A 21,986-nucleotide genomic window follows, 5' to 3' on the forward strand; every position below is an offset into this window, starting at 1 on the left:
CTTACGGTGTTGCTATGTACCACAGAACTAACATAGCCCTACATGATTAGGAGCCTTAATCAGTGTTGAAGCATGTTCAGATGTAAACTACTGTATTTTATTTTTAATGTACACTGATAACATTTCACATGAAAATAACCTAGAACAGAGTTCGCTTTATTCTGCAACTTAAATGATGGTCAACAATGTAGTAAGCTGCGGTGGTACAGCGGTAGCATTGCTGCCTCACAGCAAGAGGTTCTCCTGTTCGATTCTTGGCTGGAGTGCCTTCTGGATGGAGTCTGCATGTCCTCCCCGTGGTCGAGTGGCCTCCGAAAGACGTGTGTGAATGGGCGTGCCTTCGCTGAAGGTTGGGCATCGGGCTGGCAACTCGGCACCATAAAAAAAATCTACTGTCAATCATAAACAGGCTGGAGTTCTGCTGAGGTGACCCCTAACCAGAAAAAGCCAAAAAGACAAACAACAAATGATGGTTAATGTTATTTTTTAAGAGTCTAGTGCACAGGTTTCTGTCAACAGTTCATCTTTCAGTGTTTTCAATGTCTTTCTTCTGTTCCTTTTAACTTTTTAAATAAAATGTACATCCCATGCCTTGCTTATACTTACTTTAAATTAGACAAAAGGCATTCATGTTTATTTCCCTCTCTGCATCCATGTCATTTAAAAACTAAAACTTCACAAAAAGGACTGTTGTTACTACATTCATTGCTAACTTGAAGAATGAGCCCTGGAATGAACATTCAAGCAGACAGAATTTGTTGCACTACTGTTCAATGGAGAATGGGGCATCAAATGCCAGCATAAGAGAGGAAATGTGTATGGACAAAATCTGACTGCAGAAAAGGAGTTTCTCGGGGCACTAAGACAGGACAAGGGACAGAAGTCAGATCCACCAGGGTGGTTAAGCCTTCCAGGCTCATTTATGGTACTCTTAGCAGATTACAGGATGAGAGAGCGGTAACAGGGGCACAGGAAGGGCAGCTGTGGGGTCCTCTCCAAACAAGAGGAGGCCCTAGCAATCCAGGAAATACACATCAGTTAGTCTGACCTCTGGTGGTAAAAATTGTGAAAAATATCCTGAAAGAGGTTGACATGTTTGAAGCAGAAAAATGACTTCAAAATGTTTGCCAGCATGGATTTATGGTCTGAAAATCATATGAAGTAATCTGATGTAATTCTAGACATGAGTAACTAAAGAGTTGGACAGGGGTAATCCCGGAGATATCCTGAAATTATTTGGCACCAGAGAGGAGGCTGTTAGAAAAGCTTAGGTAATAGGAGTGGGAAATCTATATATTAACTTACTTATATTAGCTTACCAGAAACCTCCAGTCAGGCTGTTAAATTAGTCTCTTTTTAGTGTAGTCACAAGGAGGAAAGCTCTATACATGTGCAATAAAACAATACAAAATACAAAAATATTAATACACAGGTGCAACTACATCATGAGAAGCCACATACAGATGAAAAGCACAATTCACAGGTATGCAGAGAAGGGTCATTAGTCCTAATAAGTACAAGATACATTTTATCAAGAATTTGTAGGTATATTGTAATGTTAATTTTGTACTGTCTACTTAGCTTTGGTGTAGAAATATACTGTTTGGGAAAGAGAATACACTACAAATAGCAAGAAAAAAGGTGAAGGGGTAGGTTCTAGTAGCGAGCTTTTGTGGTAAGTGATAAGGTCTGAAAGAATAATGAGACAGGAGGAATGGGGTAGGAAAATAAAGAGGTTGGAGAAAGTCTGATGTACGATATATGAGACGATTGGGTATATGTAGAGGGGCACTAACAACAGTGGAAGACTACGTTTTTTAAATACCTCAGTTGTTTAGGAAGGCACATGCAAATGAAACACCCAGAAAGAGGATGAGCATGAGCAAAGCCATGAGTCTGATATAGTTTCAGTTGAGTTTTGAAGGATTTGAGGTTGTCAGCTTGTCTAAGTGTTATAGGAATAGTGTTCTGAAGTTTGGCAACATAGTTTGAGTACAAGGAATCGCTGTCAGAGTTGTTTGACTTGAGTGTGGCTAGGAGGAACATGTAATCTGAGCACAGGGTATGACTTGGTTGGTGAAGTTGGATTCATTTGTTTTAGTGTAGGGCAATGGTCAGACTTAACAGTTAAGACTGTGGGCAGTGACTAAATGAGAGTAGGTTAGTTGATCTGACAGCTCTGTCCACACTAGGTATTTTAGGTTTAAACAGTGGTGAGCTCTATATGGGTAATTCACTACAAATTTTGTAATTTTATTGTAGCACCGTTGTAGTCTACTTCTACGTTGGTGAACATCGTAGATGCATAAAAGAAAAGTATGGAGTACATAGGAAGCGGTAATAGTTTTTCAAGCTGCGAGTAAAAGGACAGGTTTAAACCTATACAAACTGCCTAGTTTTTTTTTTTTAATTTTATATTGCCTGTTTTATATGTAGGGCAAACCTAAGATGAAATGACAAAAAGTTTGGCTTATGTCACAGTTTCTATGGTGGTGATCTTGGCTATGTTAATTTACTTTTGTTGGAGTTTAACAGGAGTTGGGATTTATTTAACCCAGCTTTCTAATGCTGACAAAGATCACAGAGTTTGTTGCAAGTCAGTTGTATTTGAGGATGAGCAGATGATTGTAGAATCATCTGCATATTGCACAACAGTAGCATGCTATTAATGAAAATATTAAAAAGCAGTTGGCCAAGTATAGTGCCTTGCAGGACTCTGACAGGGCCCGATGAAAAGGAAGAGAAGTTGGATTGCCATTTTACTGCCTGCATTACTGTTAGTTATGTAGTTGAGGAACCAAAAAGATGGGCTGCTGAGTCCACATGAAGAGAGACGTTATTATAGCTTTTGATGTGATACGGTAACAAAAGCCTTAGGGAGGTGAAGAAAGACAGAGGGGCCAGGTTGCCTTCATTTCTGTGGTGATTAATAGTGTAAATGTAACTTAACAGTGTTATGTTAGTACTGTGGTGAAAAAGTCATGTTGCAACAGTGAAAGGAAGTGATTTTCAGTGGCATGGTAAAGTGAGTGGGAATGAATGGATTTTTTTTGAGGATTTTGGATAAGGCAGATAAGATGGTGATTGGTCTGTAGTCTCATATCTCTTGATCTGCTTTGCAAAGACGCAGAATAAAAAAAAAAATATTTCACAAAGCTGGGACATAGTTTCCAATGATAGATCTACTTACAAAAATTCAGATAGGATATACTAAGATATTTACAGCTATCTTCAGGTATCCAGCAGGTAAACTGCCTGGAGGCAAAGTAGTAAGTTTTAAGTTTGAGAGTTTTTTTTTAATAATACTTGTAGGACTGGTTTAATATAGAATGAAAAAGAAGAGTTCTTAAGTTGTGGTGGAATTTGAGGGATAGAGGTGTCACTTTTTTATTAGTGAAGTAACAGACTGTAAAAAGTGAAGGTTGAACTGAGTTCAACTACAAGTGAAATATATTTGGAAAGAAAGTTTAATTAAGAGTGTGAACAAAGACATGTATCTAATAAATGGACCCAGTCCCCAAGGAGTCACGTGGAGAATGGGAAAGAGTGGCTAGCTGTTTGATTGCCTATCTTGTGAAAATGGAAATTAATTCCCAACTCAGTCTAAGATAGAGGCTACAGTGCATCCACATGTAGAGGAAATGTAGAGGCAGGTCATCTCAGTACAAAGAATATGCACTGATGTAAAGGAGTAACAAAAAATATAAATCACCCATAGATGACTGCTCTCCTCAGGTAGAGTAATTGCTCATTTGGTAATATTACAATGCAAGCCAGTGATAGAACACATAGGCCATTACTGCTTAAAAATGCTTAATAGCCAGAGCAGGGAAAGTCTAAAAAATTTAAAGTGGTTCAAAAAGAAGGCAGTAAAAATCATTTTTAAGAAGGGGTATCATTAAAGAGTGGAGATTAACCAGTCGAGTCCCATTTGGATGAGTACTGGGACTTAAACTATTGAGTGTATGCCTGGGATTACTTTGGGGAAAGACACTAGGATACATCTGTAGATGATGTCATATTGGTGGAGGGTGGTGTACAGGATGTTGAAAACTGGAAGTCTGAAGGTTTGTTCTCAGAGATGGTAGGTGGGTAATAAGGTGCTGACTTAGAACACAGTAATTTAGGAAAGATTTACAAGTCAGTGAGTAAAGATTCTAAAGTTATGACTGAAAAAAGGCATGGTGTGCAAATCACTACATTACTAAGTCATCAGGGGCAATGTGAGAAAACATGTTGCTAAGGCTAATAAAATGTTGCACAGTATTATGAGAAAGGCAGACTCCACAAATAAGAAAGGGATGCTTGCCACTGTACAGGATTCATAGGTTGGTACTAGGCTATCGGCCCTAGGGCCTATACAAGCCTAGCCATAACAATTCCCTGGCTATTTCTTCCCACGGTATTTACTTCCCTGGACCCCTGTCTAGCAGGGCACTGATGAAACTGCAACTGGTGTACTGACTGCAGTTTTGGAAGGATGGCAAGTCATTTGGGGTTATAAAGGAAGGCAGTTAGGATGACTTCCTCAGAGTGACTACATTTTAGCGCTTTTTACATGCACTAATTCAGACACAAATCATAATGCTCTAAAGTGCATCCCCCAGTCTGTGCTGCCTGGTCTTTCAGTGTAAGCACCTCAAAAAGTGAACCAGTTGACATCAATGAGAGGTGTGATATTGCAATGGAAACACGATGTACAATTTAGGATATCTGTAACTTTTACATACGAGGAACATACTAGACTTGCCTACTGCTAATATATACTTCATTGAGTCCAAAATTATGCTATTTGACAATTGGGCTTTTCTTTCTGGGCCTTCCATGTAAACTGACTTTTGCTCAGTGGGACATTCCCAGGCAACAAACAAAAATAAACACATAATTAATGCTTAAGTAAAACCCTGACATAATATAGTCAACCCCCCCCCACACACGCACACGCACACACGCGCACACACGCACACACACACACACACACACACACACACGCACACACACACACACACACACACACACACACACACACACACACGCACACACACGCACACACACACACACACACACACACACACACACACACACACACAAGAACTTCAGAATCATGCAAAGGACACTCATAATGGATCCAAGGTGTAGAGAAAGCACCCTTCCCTTACAAAAATCAGAGTGAAAAGTAATGGGAGGATACATACCTCCTCTCTTAAGCGATGACACAGACAGACTGTCAGCTGAAGGGTCTAAGCTCCCATGTATGGAGTTACTTTCAGGACGCACTTGGCTGAAAAGCCTGCAGGAGCCCTTTTTTTTTTTTTTTTTTTTTTTTTTTTTTTTTTTTTTTTAAACTTATCCAAGCCTGTTGTTATCCATCCCACAAGAAACGTAAGCATACTAATGCAGTCCACCATTTTTTTAACCAACAGCAAATGCACATAAATTGCTGCATTTCTGATATCCTCAAAAATAGGAACTTTTTAAACATGTCTTTGCTCAGATTAATAACTTTATCTGCTTATGCTTAACAGTGTTACTTGGCATAGAAATTACTTGTTTTATTTTATAAACATGCTTATAAAAGCAGAAAATAAAAATACTGTCCTAACCATTCAATGTAAACAGACATTTTTGCCAATAAAGCAAGAAAAATCCTGAGTTTAAAAAGTCCATATTTTTGTACCTTTAGAAGATCTTTGTAAAGTTCTGGATAAAGCATGGCAACTTCAGATTTTACGTCCTTGTCCAACACCAGGGAGAACACTGGAAACATGGTATAAATTGTTGAGTACCTATAAAAGAAATACATACAGAGAGTGAAACTAAACTCAGGAAAAAAAAGTGTGTCAAATAAGGCATCCACCTCATAGAAAAAAGAAGTTATGTCTTAATATAATGTTCCATCAGAGTTGTTGATCTTCTTCCAGTCATCATTGATGGGTTCGGTTTCGAGCCCTCATAACTGAGTTGGCCTAATACCAAGCTCGTGTAGACCAAAAACTCTCGAGCTAAACTGCTACCCACAATGCCCTTCTCCCAGTTACCTCAGATCAAGTTTGCATGCAACATATAGAAGAAAACAGAGGCCATTGCTGCGCAGAAACCCTGAAACACCACAAGGACCCAGAAGATCCACCAGGAGCCTTTGGTGGGGGACGGTGGGAGGGTGTGATGACTGGAACAAGATCAACAACTCAGATGGAATGTTATGGTAAGACATAACTTCTTTATCTGAAGTTGTTAATCTTCCTATTCATCACTGATGGGACAGAATCCCATGCTACTTGGAGAACCTGGGTGGCCCTTATGGAAGAAAATTCCCGAGAACTATTGAGCCAAAGGCCGCTCTTCCCCTGGAGAACAAATACAATTGGTAATGCTTGATGAAAGTATGGGGTTTAGCCCAAATGGCTGCTGCACAACTGCCATCCATGGAAGCCCTGGAGTGAAAAGCAACCAAAGTTGCGATGGCTCTTGTTGAATGAGCTTTTTTTATGAACAGGTTTAGCTTAATTCACTAGGGAGTATGAAAAGGCAATACAATCTCTGAGCCACTTTGATAAAGTAACTTTTGAGACAGCGCATCCCATTCTTGGACCAGAAAAGGAAATGAAAAGTTGGTCCGACTTGTGAAAGGACTTAGTCCTGTTCAAGTAGAAACATAATTGTCTATGTACGTCCAATGAATGTAGACAGTATTCTCCCTTGCTGGAATAATTTGGTAAAAACACAGGGAGCTCAATGGACTGGTTAACAGAGAAGTCAGACACCACTTTGGGAAGAAAGGATGGGTTAGTACGAAGGGATACTCTGTCCTTATGGAAGATTAGATATGGGTTCTTGATGCATAAGGCTTGTAACTCAGATATTCATCTGGCTGATGTGACCGCTACCAAAAACAAAGATTTCCATGACAGGAATTTAAGATCACATGTCGCAGCAGGCTCAAAGGGGGCTAGAGAGAGAGACAGAGACTGTAGAACCCGAGAGAGATTCCATCTCTCTACAGGTTGCCTGATAGGAGGTCTGCTATAGAAAACTCCCTTGTGAAAGGTCTTGCAAAGGTGGGTGGAGATAAGAGGAACACCAGCCGAAGCATTATGGAAATTGGAAATAGCTGCTACATGGACTCGAATAGCAGAAGCTGATGCCCCATTGTCAAACAACTCAGAAAAATCCTGAAGTATAGCAGCTGTTGGAGCTGAAAAAGGATCTAGCATCTGATTATTAGACCAGATAGCGAATCTTTTCCATTTGTCTCTGTACAGAGTTTTCTGGTGGATGGTTTATGGGAGGCCAGAATAATATCGCGGATAGGTCAGGAGAGGGTTGCCTGCCTGGCGACTAATGGAAGTAGAGAAACCAAGCTGTCAGCTTGAGGGTGGACAGATTTGGGGGAGTCAGCCCTTGTGGGTGAGATATTAGGTCCTGACAAGTGTCCAGGATCCAAGGAGGTTGTAATAGGTGAGGCCGGAGGAAGGGAAACCACACTTGTCGAGGCCAGAAAGGGGCATCTCAACCGAATTGTTTTCTTTAGAAATAGGGGTATCAAAGGTATTGGTGGATAAGCATAGAGGAGACCCGTGGGCCAATCGTGAGTCAAAGCGTCTCCCGGTGATTCTCCTTTTGGGGGAAAGAGGGCAAAGTAGCTGCTGCATTTTTGTTTGAAGGGGAAGCAAAAAGATCGCAGCAAGGTTGGCCCCAACAGCTGAAAATTTCTGCCGTCACGTTTGGGTTGAGAGACCACTCATGTGGACGGAGGATGCATCTGCTCAGCCTGTCCGCAATCACGTTGGAGCTCCCCGGATATGCTTTGCAATTAGAAAGTGGTTGGAAGCTATCGCCCAATGCCAAATTTTCATGGCCTCGTGACATAGGGAGTAGGATTTGGTCCCTCTCTGTTTATGTACCAGACGACAGACATATAGTCCGAGTGGATTACAATCGTTCCCGATGGAAGAAGCGGATGAAGTGCCTGGAACACTAACAGCACCGCTATTAAATCCAGGACATTGATATGCAAGTTGACCTGCAAGCTGGACCACGTGCCTTGGACTGTCTTTCCCTGGAATTGGCCCACCCACCCTATCAGGTAAGCGTCCATGGTCACCATGGCGTTGGGTTGAGGAGTCTGGAAGGGGTGGCACCAAAGGTTTTCATCTGTTCTCATCCACCAGAGAAGATCTTGCTTGCAGGAATTGGTGATGAGGATCTGTGAGTTTAGAGGATGGAGACTGGATACCCACTAGACAAAAAGAGACATTGCAACAGTCTCGTATGCAATCTTGCCAGGGGGACAATCAGGATGGCTTCCGTCACAGACCCCAGAGCCTGTAGAACTTCCCTTGCAGACACCTTCCTTCGACAGAGTATCCACTTGTACTTGTAATCCTAATCTCTGAAGTCTGTGAGGAGGGAAAGAGGCTTGGCTTGTTTGAGTATTGAATACTGCTCCTATAAATTCTAATTGTTGGGTAGGATGAAGGTTGGATTTTTTCTAGTATATTGTGATGCCTAGGAACTCCGCTAGTGCTAGAGTATAGTGGAGGGCCATGACCAGTAGGTGCTTGGTGGGAGCAGAGAGGACCCAATCATCTAGATATAGAAAACCTGGAATCCTTGAAGTCTCAGATGAGCTGTTACCACTGCTAAGCATTTCATGAACACTCTGGGGGCCGCCAAGAGACTGAATGGCAGGACTCTGAAATGGTAATACTTGGCTCCCAGCCGAAAGTGAAGGAGACACCTGGAGTGCTTGTCCATTTTGATGTGGTAATACGCATCCCGGAGGTCTATCAAGCACATCCACATACCCTCCCGAAGATATGGTAGAATGGATTGTATCATGACCATATGGAATTTCGTCTTGGCTGAGATCCAAAATGGGTCTCCAGTCCCCGGTCTGGCACCATAAAGAATCTTGAGTAAAAATTGGATCTGCATTGGTCTGGGGGGGAACTTGTTGGATGACTCATTTTTGATGCAGCTTTCTTATTTCTGAAGCTGCTTCTTCCTTTTGACTGGGTGGAACATCAAGAAGGTATTTTGGTGGTCTTGGGTAAGATATTAGGGGGATGCAATAACCTCTGGAAATTATTCTCTGCACCCATTGATCATTTGTAATAGGGTGCCAGGCAGCTTGGTGCAGAGAAAATCAAGCCCTGACTGCTTCCAGGGGAATGCAATCGGGCAGCACTTCAGGAGCGCTGATAAGGTCATCCAGAGAAAGAATCCCTGGAGTCCTGGTTTCGGGGACCCCCCCCTCTGCCCCTAAAGGGGCATCTTCCATTATTGGAACCCCCTCTGCCACTGGGGGAATCCTCACCATGTACACTACGGAAAGGGCCTTGAGATTTTTTTGTGCCATATCTTTCCACTCCTCTGGTTCCTGGAGAAAGAGCGCTGAGGTTTGGAACATATGCCAACGGCAGACAAGGTTTTTCCATCTTGCTTGCACCTGGCTAATGTGTCTTTCACTTTAGAACTGAACAAAGTGGACAGTTCGATAGGGGCATTCAAGAGGAAGACTTGAAGGAGTCCGCGAGGTCACAAATGCACATCCAGGTGTGGCATCTCATAACTACACCTGCACCCGCAGCTCTAGCTGCCTCTTCGGTTGCGTGGGACAGCAACCTCATGTGAGTTGGACAGCGACTCTAGGGTAGCAAGCCGAGAAGCAACTTTATTGCGTGCCCCATCAGAAACTTGACCTGCAAGGGTTCCAGAGAGTTCAGAGATGAGATCCCTTTGGAGCCTCGTAAAATGTGCCAAATAATTCAGAGACCAGACAGCAAAGGTCGCTTAAGCAAAAACTTGCTTCCCTTATCTGTTCACTGCCTGGGACTCTCTATTGGGTGGAGAGACAGTAGGACTTTCCTCCACAAGGTCTTTTTTTGTGGCGGCCACCACCACCATAGCATCTACTGGTAAGCCTCTAGACCAATGAGGATGTTCCTCTGGAGGGGAAAGTATCTTGTTGGTCTCTGGGGAATGGCCTCAACGGTATCAGGGTTCTTCCATGCCCTCTGCACGATGAGCTAGACTAACTCATCGACAGGTGGGGTCGCCCAAGAAGTAGAGGGCCGAGAGTGGAAGGCCTGCAGGAATACGGATTCCTCCGAGGAAGGGTTGGTGGGCTTCCAGTCACCCCCTGCCTCAAAATTTCCAGGATGTCTCCAAAGCAGACATCATCAGGGGGTGACCGTGGGGACCCTTCCCCATCACCGTAATCCATATCCTCAGTGAGGGGCTCCTCCGGGAAGTCCATGTGTTTCCTCTTACATGTCCATTTCCAAGATGGTTCTTCAGTGGGAGCATCTGAAGAAACCTCAGAAGGGAGGTTACCCTGTACAGGGATTTTCGGAGGCTTGCACTCTTGGTGTCCTGGGGAGGTGGCCTGTGATAGCTGCAGCTCAGAAGGAGCAGGGGGAAGGTCCAACATAGGAGGTCTGCTTCCCGAAGCAAGCACCCTCTCCATCACCCAGAAGGCAGGCTCGCCCAAAGAGGAATGGGAGCCCGGAAATGAGGAAGACAATCTCGGAACCGGGGTCACACCCCGCTCTGCATGGCCCGCTCCCGGGGACGGAGCCTCAATCAAAACTGGGACGGATGTCACCCCCAGATCCGAAGACGGAACCAATGAAAAAACTGGAACCGTACCTGGAGCCGGTGGTTCCACCCCGCAAGCATGACATTGAGGAAGGGGTGGTTCCGAAGGAACCGAAACCTAAAGGGGCCTCGGAGCCTCAGAGAAGGTCACTGTCAGCGTCAAGGAAAGGATTCCCCCCAAAGACGTTGGAGCTATAGGCCTGGGAATCGAAGGGTCCAAGAGAGGAGAAGAAGTGGCAGTCGTGGGGGCAATGGATCCAAAACCCGGAGTGGGATGGGTTTCAGGAAAATTTGTAATCCCTCTGGCTGTCAACAGCTGATCAAACAGGCGCACCACATCCAATTCAGATTGACTCCTGGTGGACCTTACCGACACTCCTGAGGGGGAGTCAGGTCGGTCCAAAAAAAGGGCTAAAGGCTTGTCCTGAAAACAGATCCAAAGACGGGGAGTACTGGGTCCATCGTGTAGGAAAAGTCGGCACCAAGGATTCCAGTTTCGAGACAAGCAAAAGGGGGACTATCGGTGCCGAGAAAGGGCTCAGAGCCGAGGGAATAGCTGGAGTGGAAGTTATTACTGTCTCCGAAGAAGTGGTCGGTACCGATCTCGGAATGGAGATGGATGATGTCGGTGCCGAGGTAATAGCAGGCAATGCGGCTGGAGCCAAAATCACACTTGGAACCACAGCAGTCAGTGCAGAGGGTGGCGCCAATGGGGAAGACATCGAAATATCTGCAGAGACCACTGGAGCTGAACTCGGAAATGAGGTGGTTGGAGCCAAGGAGGCGATCTTGTGCTCTGTGGAAGACGTGTGGGCCTTATGCTTATGAGGCTTGCCCTTATCACCAGCCAGTGAAGAGGGGTCAGAATGAGGATGTTTTTTGTCCTTTGATGGAGGGGTTGAGACCTCCGACTTAGAAAGAGCCTCAGAAAAGGGTGAAGAAAGCAGGCCTTTCAAAATAAGTTTATTTTTTCTTTCATTCAGCGTCCGATGAGTGAAACTGACACAAATCTGACAGGGAGGCTTCAAAGACAAGTGGGAAACCCCCAGACAATATACACAGTCATCACGCAGGTTGCTATTGGGAAGTGTAACATTGCAGGAAGTGCAATGCTTAAACCCTGAAGTCCCTTTCTTTTCAGAAATATCCAGTATATCAATTCAACAATTCAAAAAAGATAGAGAAAGGAAGGAGAAGGGAAAAATACCAACAATGGTATTAAGAATACCACAAGGGTAAAGAAGGGCGTTTACCAACAATGGTAAGAGGAGGATACCTGTGGGTAGAGCTGGTTAAAGATAAGATATAAAATAGTTTTAGGAGAAAAAACTTACAAAATACAGCAAATTTTGAAAAATTCAACACTTAGCTGGAGAGCTCAGTGAAACGCTGCTATATTGCTGTGTGACAAATGAGATCTGAGGTAACTGGGAGAAGGGCATTGTGGGTAGCAGATTAGCTTGAGAGTTTTTGGTGTATGCAAGCTTAGTATTAGGCTGACTCGATTCCGAGGGCTCGGGACCGAACCCATCAGTGATGAACAGGAAGAAGATTAACAACTTCAGATTATTAGTTCTGGTCTACCTTATATAAAACATACAGCATCAGTATATAAGATGATAGAAGCCAGAAGCAGAAACCAGATATATGACTTAAAACAAAAAATAAGAAGTTATGTACCTACCATAACGTTCCATGTTAGTTGTCTTCATCTCGCCTTTTTTCTTGCTGTTTGGGATCGGAGCCGATCCTCAGCTCCAACTCGGCCATCTTCAATAGCTCGAGAGCTGCTTACTGGCTCGAGGCTACCCCTTATCCCTTGATGCCTAGTGATATCTACCCATATCTCGTTTGAAATAGCTAATCCAGACATAAGAGAGAAACCAGTTATCAAAAAACTGGTTGTTCCATGCATTCTAAAATCTAGAATAGGTTAGGAAGACCTGGCCAGAAGAATAACAATAAAAGAATACCCCAGCCAGTGAAAGAAGGGACTCCTCTCAATCCACTAGGACGGGGGACGGAGGGAGGGACGCAAGAAAGAAGGCGAGATGAAGACAACTAACATGGAACGTTATGGTAGGTGCATAACTTCTTAATGTTAAGTTGTCTATCTCGCATTCATTCTTGCTGTTTGGGACAGTGTCCCTAACACCCTGGGTGGCTCAGTAGAACAGACTCTTCAGAACAGTCAGCTCTGCTCCGGGAGACCATATCCACCTTGTAATGAGAAATAAAGGTATGAGGGTTTGCCCACGTGGCAGCTGCACAAATGGAATCCATGGGCAACCTAGACTGAAAGGCTATGGAGGTGGCTAACGCTCTAGTAGAATGACCTTTCGGTTTAATTGGTAACTCTTTGTTCCTTAACTGATAAATAAAAGTAATAGTGTGGGACAACCATCTGGATAAGGTCACCTTGGAAACTGGGAGACCTTGTTTCTTTAAGGCATAAGAAAGGAATAACTGGTCTGACTTTCTTATTTCTTTAGTTCTGTGCAGGTAAAAACGCAATTGTCTAGGAACGTCCAATTGGTGAAGTTTGTACTCTGCCTTGTTGCTATGATTTGGGAAGAACACAGGGAGATCTATAGATTGGTTTAAATTATTTTCTGAGCAGACTTTAGGAAGAAATGAAGGATCAGTCCTCAGAGCAACTCTGTCCTTGTGAAACACCAGGTAGGGAGGACGAGCACATAGTGCCTGAAGTTCTGAGACACACCTAGCTGAAGTGATAGCTACCAGAAAGAGTGTCTTCCAAGATGGAAACTTGATGGAGCAGGAAGCTGCTGGTTCAAAAGGGGGCAGAATTAATGAAGTTAGGACTAAATTAAGGTCACAAGGGGGAGGGGGATCTCTCACTGGAGGTCTAAGAAGAGATGCTCCTCTCAAAAAAGCTTTACAGAGCTTATGAGACAATGTTAGAATTTGACAAACCAATATGAAAATTAGAAATGGCCGCTAATTGTACCCTAATCGTAGCGGAAGCGGCCCCGGAGTGAAACAGTTGTGCCAAGAATTCCAGAATTTCGTGGACTGGGGCTGAGAAGGGATCCACATTCCTAGACTCCGCCCAACAAGAAAAATGTTTCCATTTGCTAGCATAAGTTTTTCTTGTTGTAGACTTATGAGAGGAGACGATAATCTCACGGACTGCTGGGGAAATGCTGGGAAGCCTGGCTAAGGTTGGAAGTAGAGCAACCAAGCTGTGAGCTGGAGAGTTTGGAGGGACTGATGCAACCCGCCTGATTGATGAATCAGGAGATCTGGAATTAGAGTCCAGGGCTGATCGAGAAGATAATGGTGCATGAACGGGAACCATATCTGTCGAGGCCAGTAGGGGGCAATGAAGATCCTTTTGCAACCCGACGATTTTGCTTTCTGTATGAGTTTCAGTATCAGGGGAAAGGGAGGAAAAGCATAAAGAAGTCCCCGAGGCCAGTCGTGGACTAGAGCGCGTCTCTGGGTATGTGACCTGGAAACGGAAGAAGGGAGAAGTAGTTGCTGCATTTGCTGTTGAAGGGGGTGGCAAAAAGATTGCAGCAAGGCTGTCCCCATTTGTGGAAAATAAGATCCGCAACTTCCTGATTCAGAGACCACTCATGAGGCATGAGGATAGCTCTGCTGAGCCTGTCTGCTATGACGTTGGATCTCCCAGGGATGTGCATCGCAATCAGAAAACATTGGGAGGAAATCGCCCACTGCCAAAGTCCGAGTGCCTCTCGACACAGGGGGTAGGATTTGGTTCCGCCCTGCTTGTTGATGTACCACACCACTGACATGTCTGTTTGAATTGCAATGCTCCCGAAGTGAAGAGAGTCTTGAAGAGCTTGCAACGTTAGGAGCACGGCTCTCATTTCTAGGACATTTATGTGCAGATGGTACTCATGAGGTTGCTAAGTGCCTTGGACTGTCCTGCCCAGATAATGCCCCCCCCCCATTGGGGTGGTGTCTGCCATCACTGTGGCTACCAGAGGGGGTTGTATGAAAGGTCTGCCCTGAGTAACTAATGGGGAGACCATCCACCAAGAAAGGTGTCTTTTGCATGCCTCCATGATCAGGATAATGTGAGGCATGGGTAGCTCTTGGAAAGACCACTGTGTGAAAAGAAGCCACTGAAGAATTATGTGGAAGCGCATTAGTGGGATTAGAAGAATGGCAGCTGCCATGGAGCCCAGAGTTTGAAGGACATACCTGACTTGGATCCTTTTGCTCTGCATTAGAATTTACACTTGTTGATGAACTGTGGACACTCTTTCTAGTGGTAACCTTGTAAACATATCCCTTGTGTTTAAGTCTGCTCCTATGTAAGTGATAGATTGACAGGGCAACAAGGCAGAGTTTTCGAAATTTATTGCAATACCTAGCTGGGTGCAGGATGTGATTGTATAATCCCGCGCTTGTAGGAGCTGATGCCTAGTGGTAGCAGTGAGGAGCCAGTCGTCTAGATATAGAAACACCTGGAATCCTTGACGTCTCAGGTAAACCGTAACCACTGCCATACATTTGGTGAACACCCTGGGGGCTGTGGTGAGACCAAAGGGCAGAGCTCTGAACCGATAATGACTGGCTCCCACCCAAAAGCAAAAAAATCTCCTGAAGCATTTGTCCATCTTGATATGGTAGTAAGCGTCCTGAAGATCTATCGAGCACATCCAATTGTCCTGACCCAGAAAGGGTACAATGGACTATAGTGTGATCATCCAAAACTTTGTTCTTTGTACAGACTTGTTTAGTCTGCTGAGATCCAGAATCGGTCTCCAGTGCCCTGTCTTTTTTAGTACCAAAAAGAACCTTGAGCAAGTTCCGGATCCATGCTGGTCTGCGGGGACTTCCTGGATGGCTCTTTTTTCTAGCAGTTTTGAAACTTCTATTACTGCTTGCTCCTTCAGATTGGGTGGAACATCTGGAAGTATTTTCTTTGATTGTAAGGGGGGTTGATGGAAGGGAATTTTGTAACCTCCAGATATAATGGACCATACCCATCTGTCTTTTGTTAAATTTTGCCAGGCTTTTGGGTACAGTGAAAGTCTTCCCCCAACTGCCTCCAAAGGTGAGCAGCCGGGCAACCCTTCAGGGATGCTGGAAGGGCTTATCAGAGAAAGATTCTCTGTTGCCCTGGTTCTGCGGAACACCTTCTGCCACGAGGGTGGCGTCTATTATTATTGTTTCCCCCTCTGCCTCTGGAGGAAAAATTACTAGGTGTGTCAGGCAAGGCTCCCTGAGATTTATGGAACCACATCTTCCCACTCTTCTGACCCTTGGGGTACGGGTCTAGAGGGAGTGGAAAAATGAACTCCCGCGGCAGAGAGAGTCTTGCCTTCTTGCTCACACCTAGTCAACGTGTCTTTCACCTGTGGCCCCAAAGAGAAAGGAGCCATCAAAGGGGGTATTGGTGAAGGACACTCGAAAGGGTTCTGCAAAGTGACACAGCCGCATCCACGCATGCCTCCTAAGGGCTACACCCATGCCCGTGGCTCTACTTACTCCATCGGCTGCATAGGAAATGAGCCTCATGGAGGAGTTAACTATAGAATTAAGTGCCGCTAGCTGGGAAGCTACTTTGGCTTGTGCTCCCTCAGCTGTAGGATCTTGAAGATTATTTCCAAGCTCTTTAAGGAGATCCCTTTGAAGTAGAGTAAAATGACATAGACAGTTCAGTGACCTCATGGAGAAGGTCGCTGAAGCAAACATTCGCTTTCTGTACCTGTCCATCGTTCTACACTCCTTGTTAGGGGGATGAACAGATGAAGAGGTCTCTGCTAACTCTCTTGGTGGCTGCTGCTGCTACCACCATGGCATCAATGGGCACACCTTTAGAAAGGAATTGCTTATCCTGGTGAGCTGTAATACATTTACCAGGTCTCCTCGGAGTTGGTTCCACTATCCGGAGCTGACCAAGCCTTTCGAGCCACTATGGACATAAGTGGGTCGAAAGGTGGAGAAACCCAGGAGGTGGAAGGTCGGGAACCGAAAGCATCCAGGAATGCAGACTCATCCTCGGTAGAGGCTAGGGTATTCCAGTTCCCCCTCTGCCTAAGCATTTCCAGGATGTCTGAGAAGGAAACATCTTCAGAGGGGGATCTCAATTCATCTAAGTCTGTATCAGAAGTGATAGACTCAGGGGAGTCAATTTGCTTCCTCTTTCACTTCTTCTTCTGAGGGGGCTCTTCTGAGTGATCAGGGGAGGCCTCGGAAGAAGAGGAAACACCCAATGGGGTGTCCTAGAGCATCGCTTCCCTACTCTTGGGGTCTGGAGGAGGAGCAGAGGTTGGCACAGGCACTACGGGGGACGTAGCTGGTGGGGCTGGTAGCTGATTCAGGGGACAGCACACTCCGCATGACCTCAAAGGCATCCCTGCCTTGAGGCAGAGAAAGCTCCGGTTCTGAAGAAATAGGAATCTTTCTCCGCAATGAGGGGATGGCTCCGAGACCGATGTTGGAGCTGAGCTCACCTGCACCGATGCTCCGAGAGGGAGAACGGGGTCGGACAAGGGTCTGATGCCACTCGCCCCCGCAGAGCAGAGGGAGCCCTGGCATCCAGATCTCTCGATGGAAGGTACCTTCGAGGTAATCAGAGCCAACATCAGAACCAAAGGAGATATGGTTATCGGAGCCGATGGTTCCACTACTCGAACCCCAACTCGAACCCCAATGAACTCCGGCTCCGAGCTCAATGGAGTCGGAGGAGGAACAGAAAGGGAGGTGGATGGAGCCGATACCTGTTGAGGAGGGCTAGACAACATTTTAACTAGTGCCTGTGATTTTAGCAACCTACTCACTACTCTCTCCACATCATGATCAGACAGCCTAGAGGATCGAGAGGAGTGTGAAGAACGGTGGCTACGTTCACTTTGCAATAATGGAGAGCCAGGAGCCGAATGAACTGACTCTAAAGAGGGGGACCTCAGCCTTTTATAGCTCTGAGACAGCTCCGAAACATCTGATGGAGCCGACAGAGGGTTGTCTTCTCGGTGCCAGCCGGAACAGACATACTCAGTAAATCCTGTACCGGGGTCGGATCCGAAGGTGGAGCAGACGGTTTAGAGGATTTTGGGGATTTCACTGGCTGTGAACTCTTTGCCGGTGAATCCTGAGGTTTTAATAGACCCCTACGGATCAATGTGTTCTTCCGTTCCTGCAGGACTCTTGGACTAAAGGCATGACAGATAGAACAAGAGTCCTGCAGGTGAACAGCACCCAAACAATAAACGCAGCTGGTGTGCCCATCTGTCAGACATTTTCTGACAGCACGAGTCACACTTTTTAAATCCAGATACTTTAGCCTCTTTAGACATATCAACCACCAGAAAAGAAACACTGATAGAAACAAATTTCTACTCTAGTCATAGACTATGTAAAAAACATATAAAACAAACTGCCTTTTTTTTTTTTTTTAAAGATAGCAAAAAACAGAGGAAAGGATCGCCTCTAAGTTAAATGGCTTCCTTGGGGAGGGGTGGGGGAGGGGAGAGCTCTCTAACTTAAATGAGTTCTACTAAGAAGGACTAAAAGGTACTCAACAACAAACACTAGTCAATACAACTAAGAAAAGGTAATTATCTAATAATTTTAAGAAGTATAAGGATCTATTTCTATAAAAAATTTTTAAATTTGAAAATACAAGCCTGAGCCAGAAAACGACACACCTCGCAGCTGAAGCAGCAAATGAGATCTGGGTAGCTATCGCTAGGCATCATGGGATAAGGGGTAGCCTCGAGCCAGTAAACAGCTCTCGAGCTATTGAAGATGGCCGAGTTGGTGCCGAGGATCGGCTCCGATCCCAAACAGCAAGAATGAAGGCGAGACAGACAACTTAACATTATATCTTTTATTTACTTAATGTGACTGCTTCAAATCCAAGTACTGGGAAAGAAAAGGTGCACTAATTGAAGGTTCTCTCAAAATCGAATCTGGGATGGGAGTAGAACATAAAGCAGTGATGCAGATACAGTTCAGCACCACATGAAAAATGCAGTCGGAACATCAAAACAGGAAGATGTGCGCAAGGAACATCCACTGTCTAGGCAGCAAAACCTGTTTTCTGTCATTTGTTTATTGTAACCAAGAACATCTTCCACAAAATGGCACATTAAATAACTATGTAAAAAAATGCCACACAGAATAATACAAAGACGTATTTTAATCAAGTTTAAGTGCTTTTGTTCTAAAACATGTACAACTTCTTCAGAAACAGTTGTAAAACTAGTTTACTCCATTTAAAAAGCCTCAATAGCGCCAAACTGAGTTCTTGAAGAGGATTCTTAGAGACACCACAAAAAAAAAATACAAAAAGTATGCATAAATACAAACAGCTAAAAATATATTCAAATAGCAGCCTTTCAATAAGAAATTGCAAAAACCATTCCAGGTTTAGTAAAAATTAAAGTTGAGTAAAAATAACAAAAAAATTAAACAAGTATGTACACTGCATCCAGAACAGAAAACTAAATAATAGCAGCCTTACATTTTAGAATGGTTTAATGCTAACAAAATCATTAACAATTGGGACAACTGTTGCATTAAGTAAGAGCTGCCAAATAAACTCACATTGTTCTAATCGATAAAATCATTACATACTTTACAATGCTTAAAAGGGCATTTAGTATATCAATGTTGATAGATTCTGGTTTTAAGAGGGTCATTGGTTTTGCCTAGATAAAATGCAGGGTAGGATGAGCAGAAGATATTAAAAAACACCCCCATCATTTCGCAATTATATTTCCCCATTAACTGTAATCAGCTTTTGGTATCTTGTGACTGAAAAGTGGGAACCTTGTAAAATTAATCTGCATTGCTTGCAGGCCCCACAACATTTCATCCCCACATTTATGGTGACTATGTTAAACACTTCTTTGTTATTTTTCAACAAAAGTTTAACATTTTTACAATTTTTATACACAAACCTGGGTTTTTGCCCCACCTGGTCCAACAACCCAAGGGTGCCAAAAACAGTGTTCCAATGATTGGTTATTGCTTTTGGAAGGGAGGAAACATCCTTATTATATTGAATCACCATTGCTTGTGATAGGTTGTCATCTTTTGTTTCCTTGTGTTGTACAGAATATGGGTTCTGCAAGAGCGGCCCATATTCGGTAATCCTTTTCTCTGATGCCCATGAAAACCACTCGACAACCACTTCTGATGGGTAGCCATAATCTTTGAATAAATCACAAAGCTTGAGTCCTTTCTCTTGAAACATAACATCATCTGACACTAACTAGCTTAACCTGATAAACTGACCCTTTACCTGGTTTCTCTTCTGCCACAACAGATGCTAGTTGTCGAAATTGATGTATGCATTGGTAAAAGTTTCTTTCTTAAAAATGTTACATTTATACATTGTCCTTAATTATAGTAACATCAAGGAAATTGACTGAATTAGTCTTAGCCTGATAGCTGAACTCCAAAAAATCTGTAGAGTGGTTAAGGAAGTCAATAAATTCCATCAGTTCATCTCTACTTCCTTTCCATAGAAAGAAAATATCATCCGGATATCTCATATAACTTTCCACCTTATTGAAAAGGGGAGAGTTGAATACCATGTTGGTGTCCCAGGTCCACAGCACCATACTAGCAAAGATGGGACACCCCTATGCTGTTTGCAAAACTCACCCTCAAAATAGGCAGAGTTATTGTTGAGTACAATCTCCATATACTGGTAAACCAAACTGGTGTCAGATTGATTCAGGTCAGAGCCTTTTACCATAGCTTCAGGTCAAAGCCTTTTACCATAGCTTCGAGGAACCAGACAAGACCAAGACTATGGGGTATAACTGTAAAAAGGTCCTTGATGTCCACAGTGACAAACAAGCGTCCAGATAAGAAATCAGTGTTGGTCAAGCATTTAAGAAAGTGCCAGGAGTCTTTCAAAAGGTGCCTTTTGTTGTTAAAAAAGTGTTTTAATTTCAAGTCCACATATTTTGCAAGGGGCTCAGTCTTTAATCCTGCTGAAGGCATTATAGGTCTAAGAGGGGTGTTCAGTAACAGATTTGTGGATCTTGGGGATGTTCAGTAACAGGTTTGAGGATCTTGGGGATCCCAGATATTGCAGGAATCCTTGGGTTCTTGATGATAAAGTATTCCCTTGTCTTAGCTCCCAGATCAAAGTTTATAAAGATGTCTTCCAAAATCAAATCGATGCCATGGCAGGCTATGTTTATCTTATTTCGTGACGCTTCGTAGAAAAATTCACCATTGTTCAGGTACTGCAACATTTCCGAGAAATAAATGAAATGAACCATCAACACAACTACCCCACTTGTGTGGCTTCATAATACGTAAATTCCTGTGATTGCACAGGGAGAAAAGCCATTCTCTTTCCACCACTGTAAGATTATAAAAGGTACGGTTCTTACCAGAGCACCATTGTCTGATGGCAGTTTCACAAAGATGTTTGAATAGTAAAACAGGTGGTGCCAAGGATGGGTTGTATGTACTACATCTGCTCATTTCCACAGTCACTGTGCTGGCTGTGTTAGGCATCACGGTGCATTTAAAGTTCAATTTCGTTGTGAACAATTTTAGTTAGAACAGTAAATCCACTACTTTGGGTTGGCAAGAGGTAACACATTTAAAACATTTTTTAAAAAGTGTGCTAAAAGCTGGTGTTATGGTAGTGTGAGAGAAACTGTAGATTTTAAATTCATCAAAATCTGTAACAACTGCCCCAAAACCAGGAGGTCGAAACACTTATCTGTTCCATAGCTGCCTGTTCTGGTAATTCACCCTCCGAAAATCCGGCTCCTGAAAATTGGAGGAATTAATATTTTACTTTTCCCATTTCTCCTCCAGTCTCTTGGAACTCTGAGGGCCTTCTGCTCTCCAAGATTCATTAGTTTCATTGCTCCTAGCAGAATTACTATGTTTTGACCCATGGAATTCAGTAGGTTTACTAGGCATACTTTTCCCTGGTGAGTTGGGGTATGCTGTTTTATTTAAATAGTCATTGATGTCCCTAGAAATCTTTTTCTCTTTCTTCTGAAAGCTGTTGTTTCATAGTGTTCAACTTTCTCCACCGTTCATTTAAAATCTTCCTGGTGGTAAAAGAGTTGTAGATCAAACTTAATACTTTCATCTACAATTTTAAGTTAGTTTTCCAGTTTACCAAGGCTCCACAAGTTTTCATGGACCATGAGTCTAATACCAGCTTGGAAAAAATAATTCATGGTGGAGTATGGAGCCACAAGTCACTCCATTAAGGTATTTGTATATTCGTAAGCCTTTACAAACATGCTCACTCTGGATGCAATAATTGAGAAATAAGTTGTCCATCTGAATGCCTTTGTATTTAATGGACAGTTTCTCAAAAGATTAAATTCTATCTTTTAAAGTTGTCACTCGATTGTTGTTAGAAGAAATATTACAATTAACAACAGGACTCA

The 21,986-nt window shown here is 43.5% G+C and overlaps 1 protein-coding gene across 1 annotated transcript in view; it reads right to left on the reverse strand.

Moving 5' to 3' along the window:
• The window catches only part of ATP9A (ATPase phospholipid transporting 9A (putative)), a 2,147,009-nt gene that overhangs the window by 281,580 nt on the left and 1,843,443 nt on the right, over nt 1–21,986 (reverse strand). The window contains exon 25 of the mRNA XM_044090027.1: nt 5,678–5,786. Coding sequence (XP_043945962.1) covers nt 5,678–5,786 — 109 coding nt within the window. The remainder of the gene's footprint in view (nt 1–5,677; nt 5,787–21,986) is intronic.

Source organism: Protopterus annectens, chromosome 12.part0, assembly GCF_019279795.1.
Source record: "Protopterus annectens isolate FY-2018-M chromosome 12.part0, PAN1.0, whole genome shotgun sequence".
NCBI classification, from domain to species: domain Eukaryota; kingdom Metazoa; phylum Chordata; order Ceratodontiformes; family Protopteridae; genus Protopterus; species Protopterus annectens.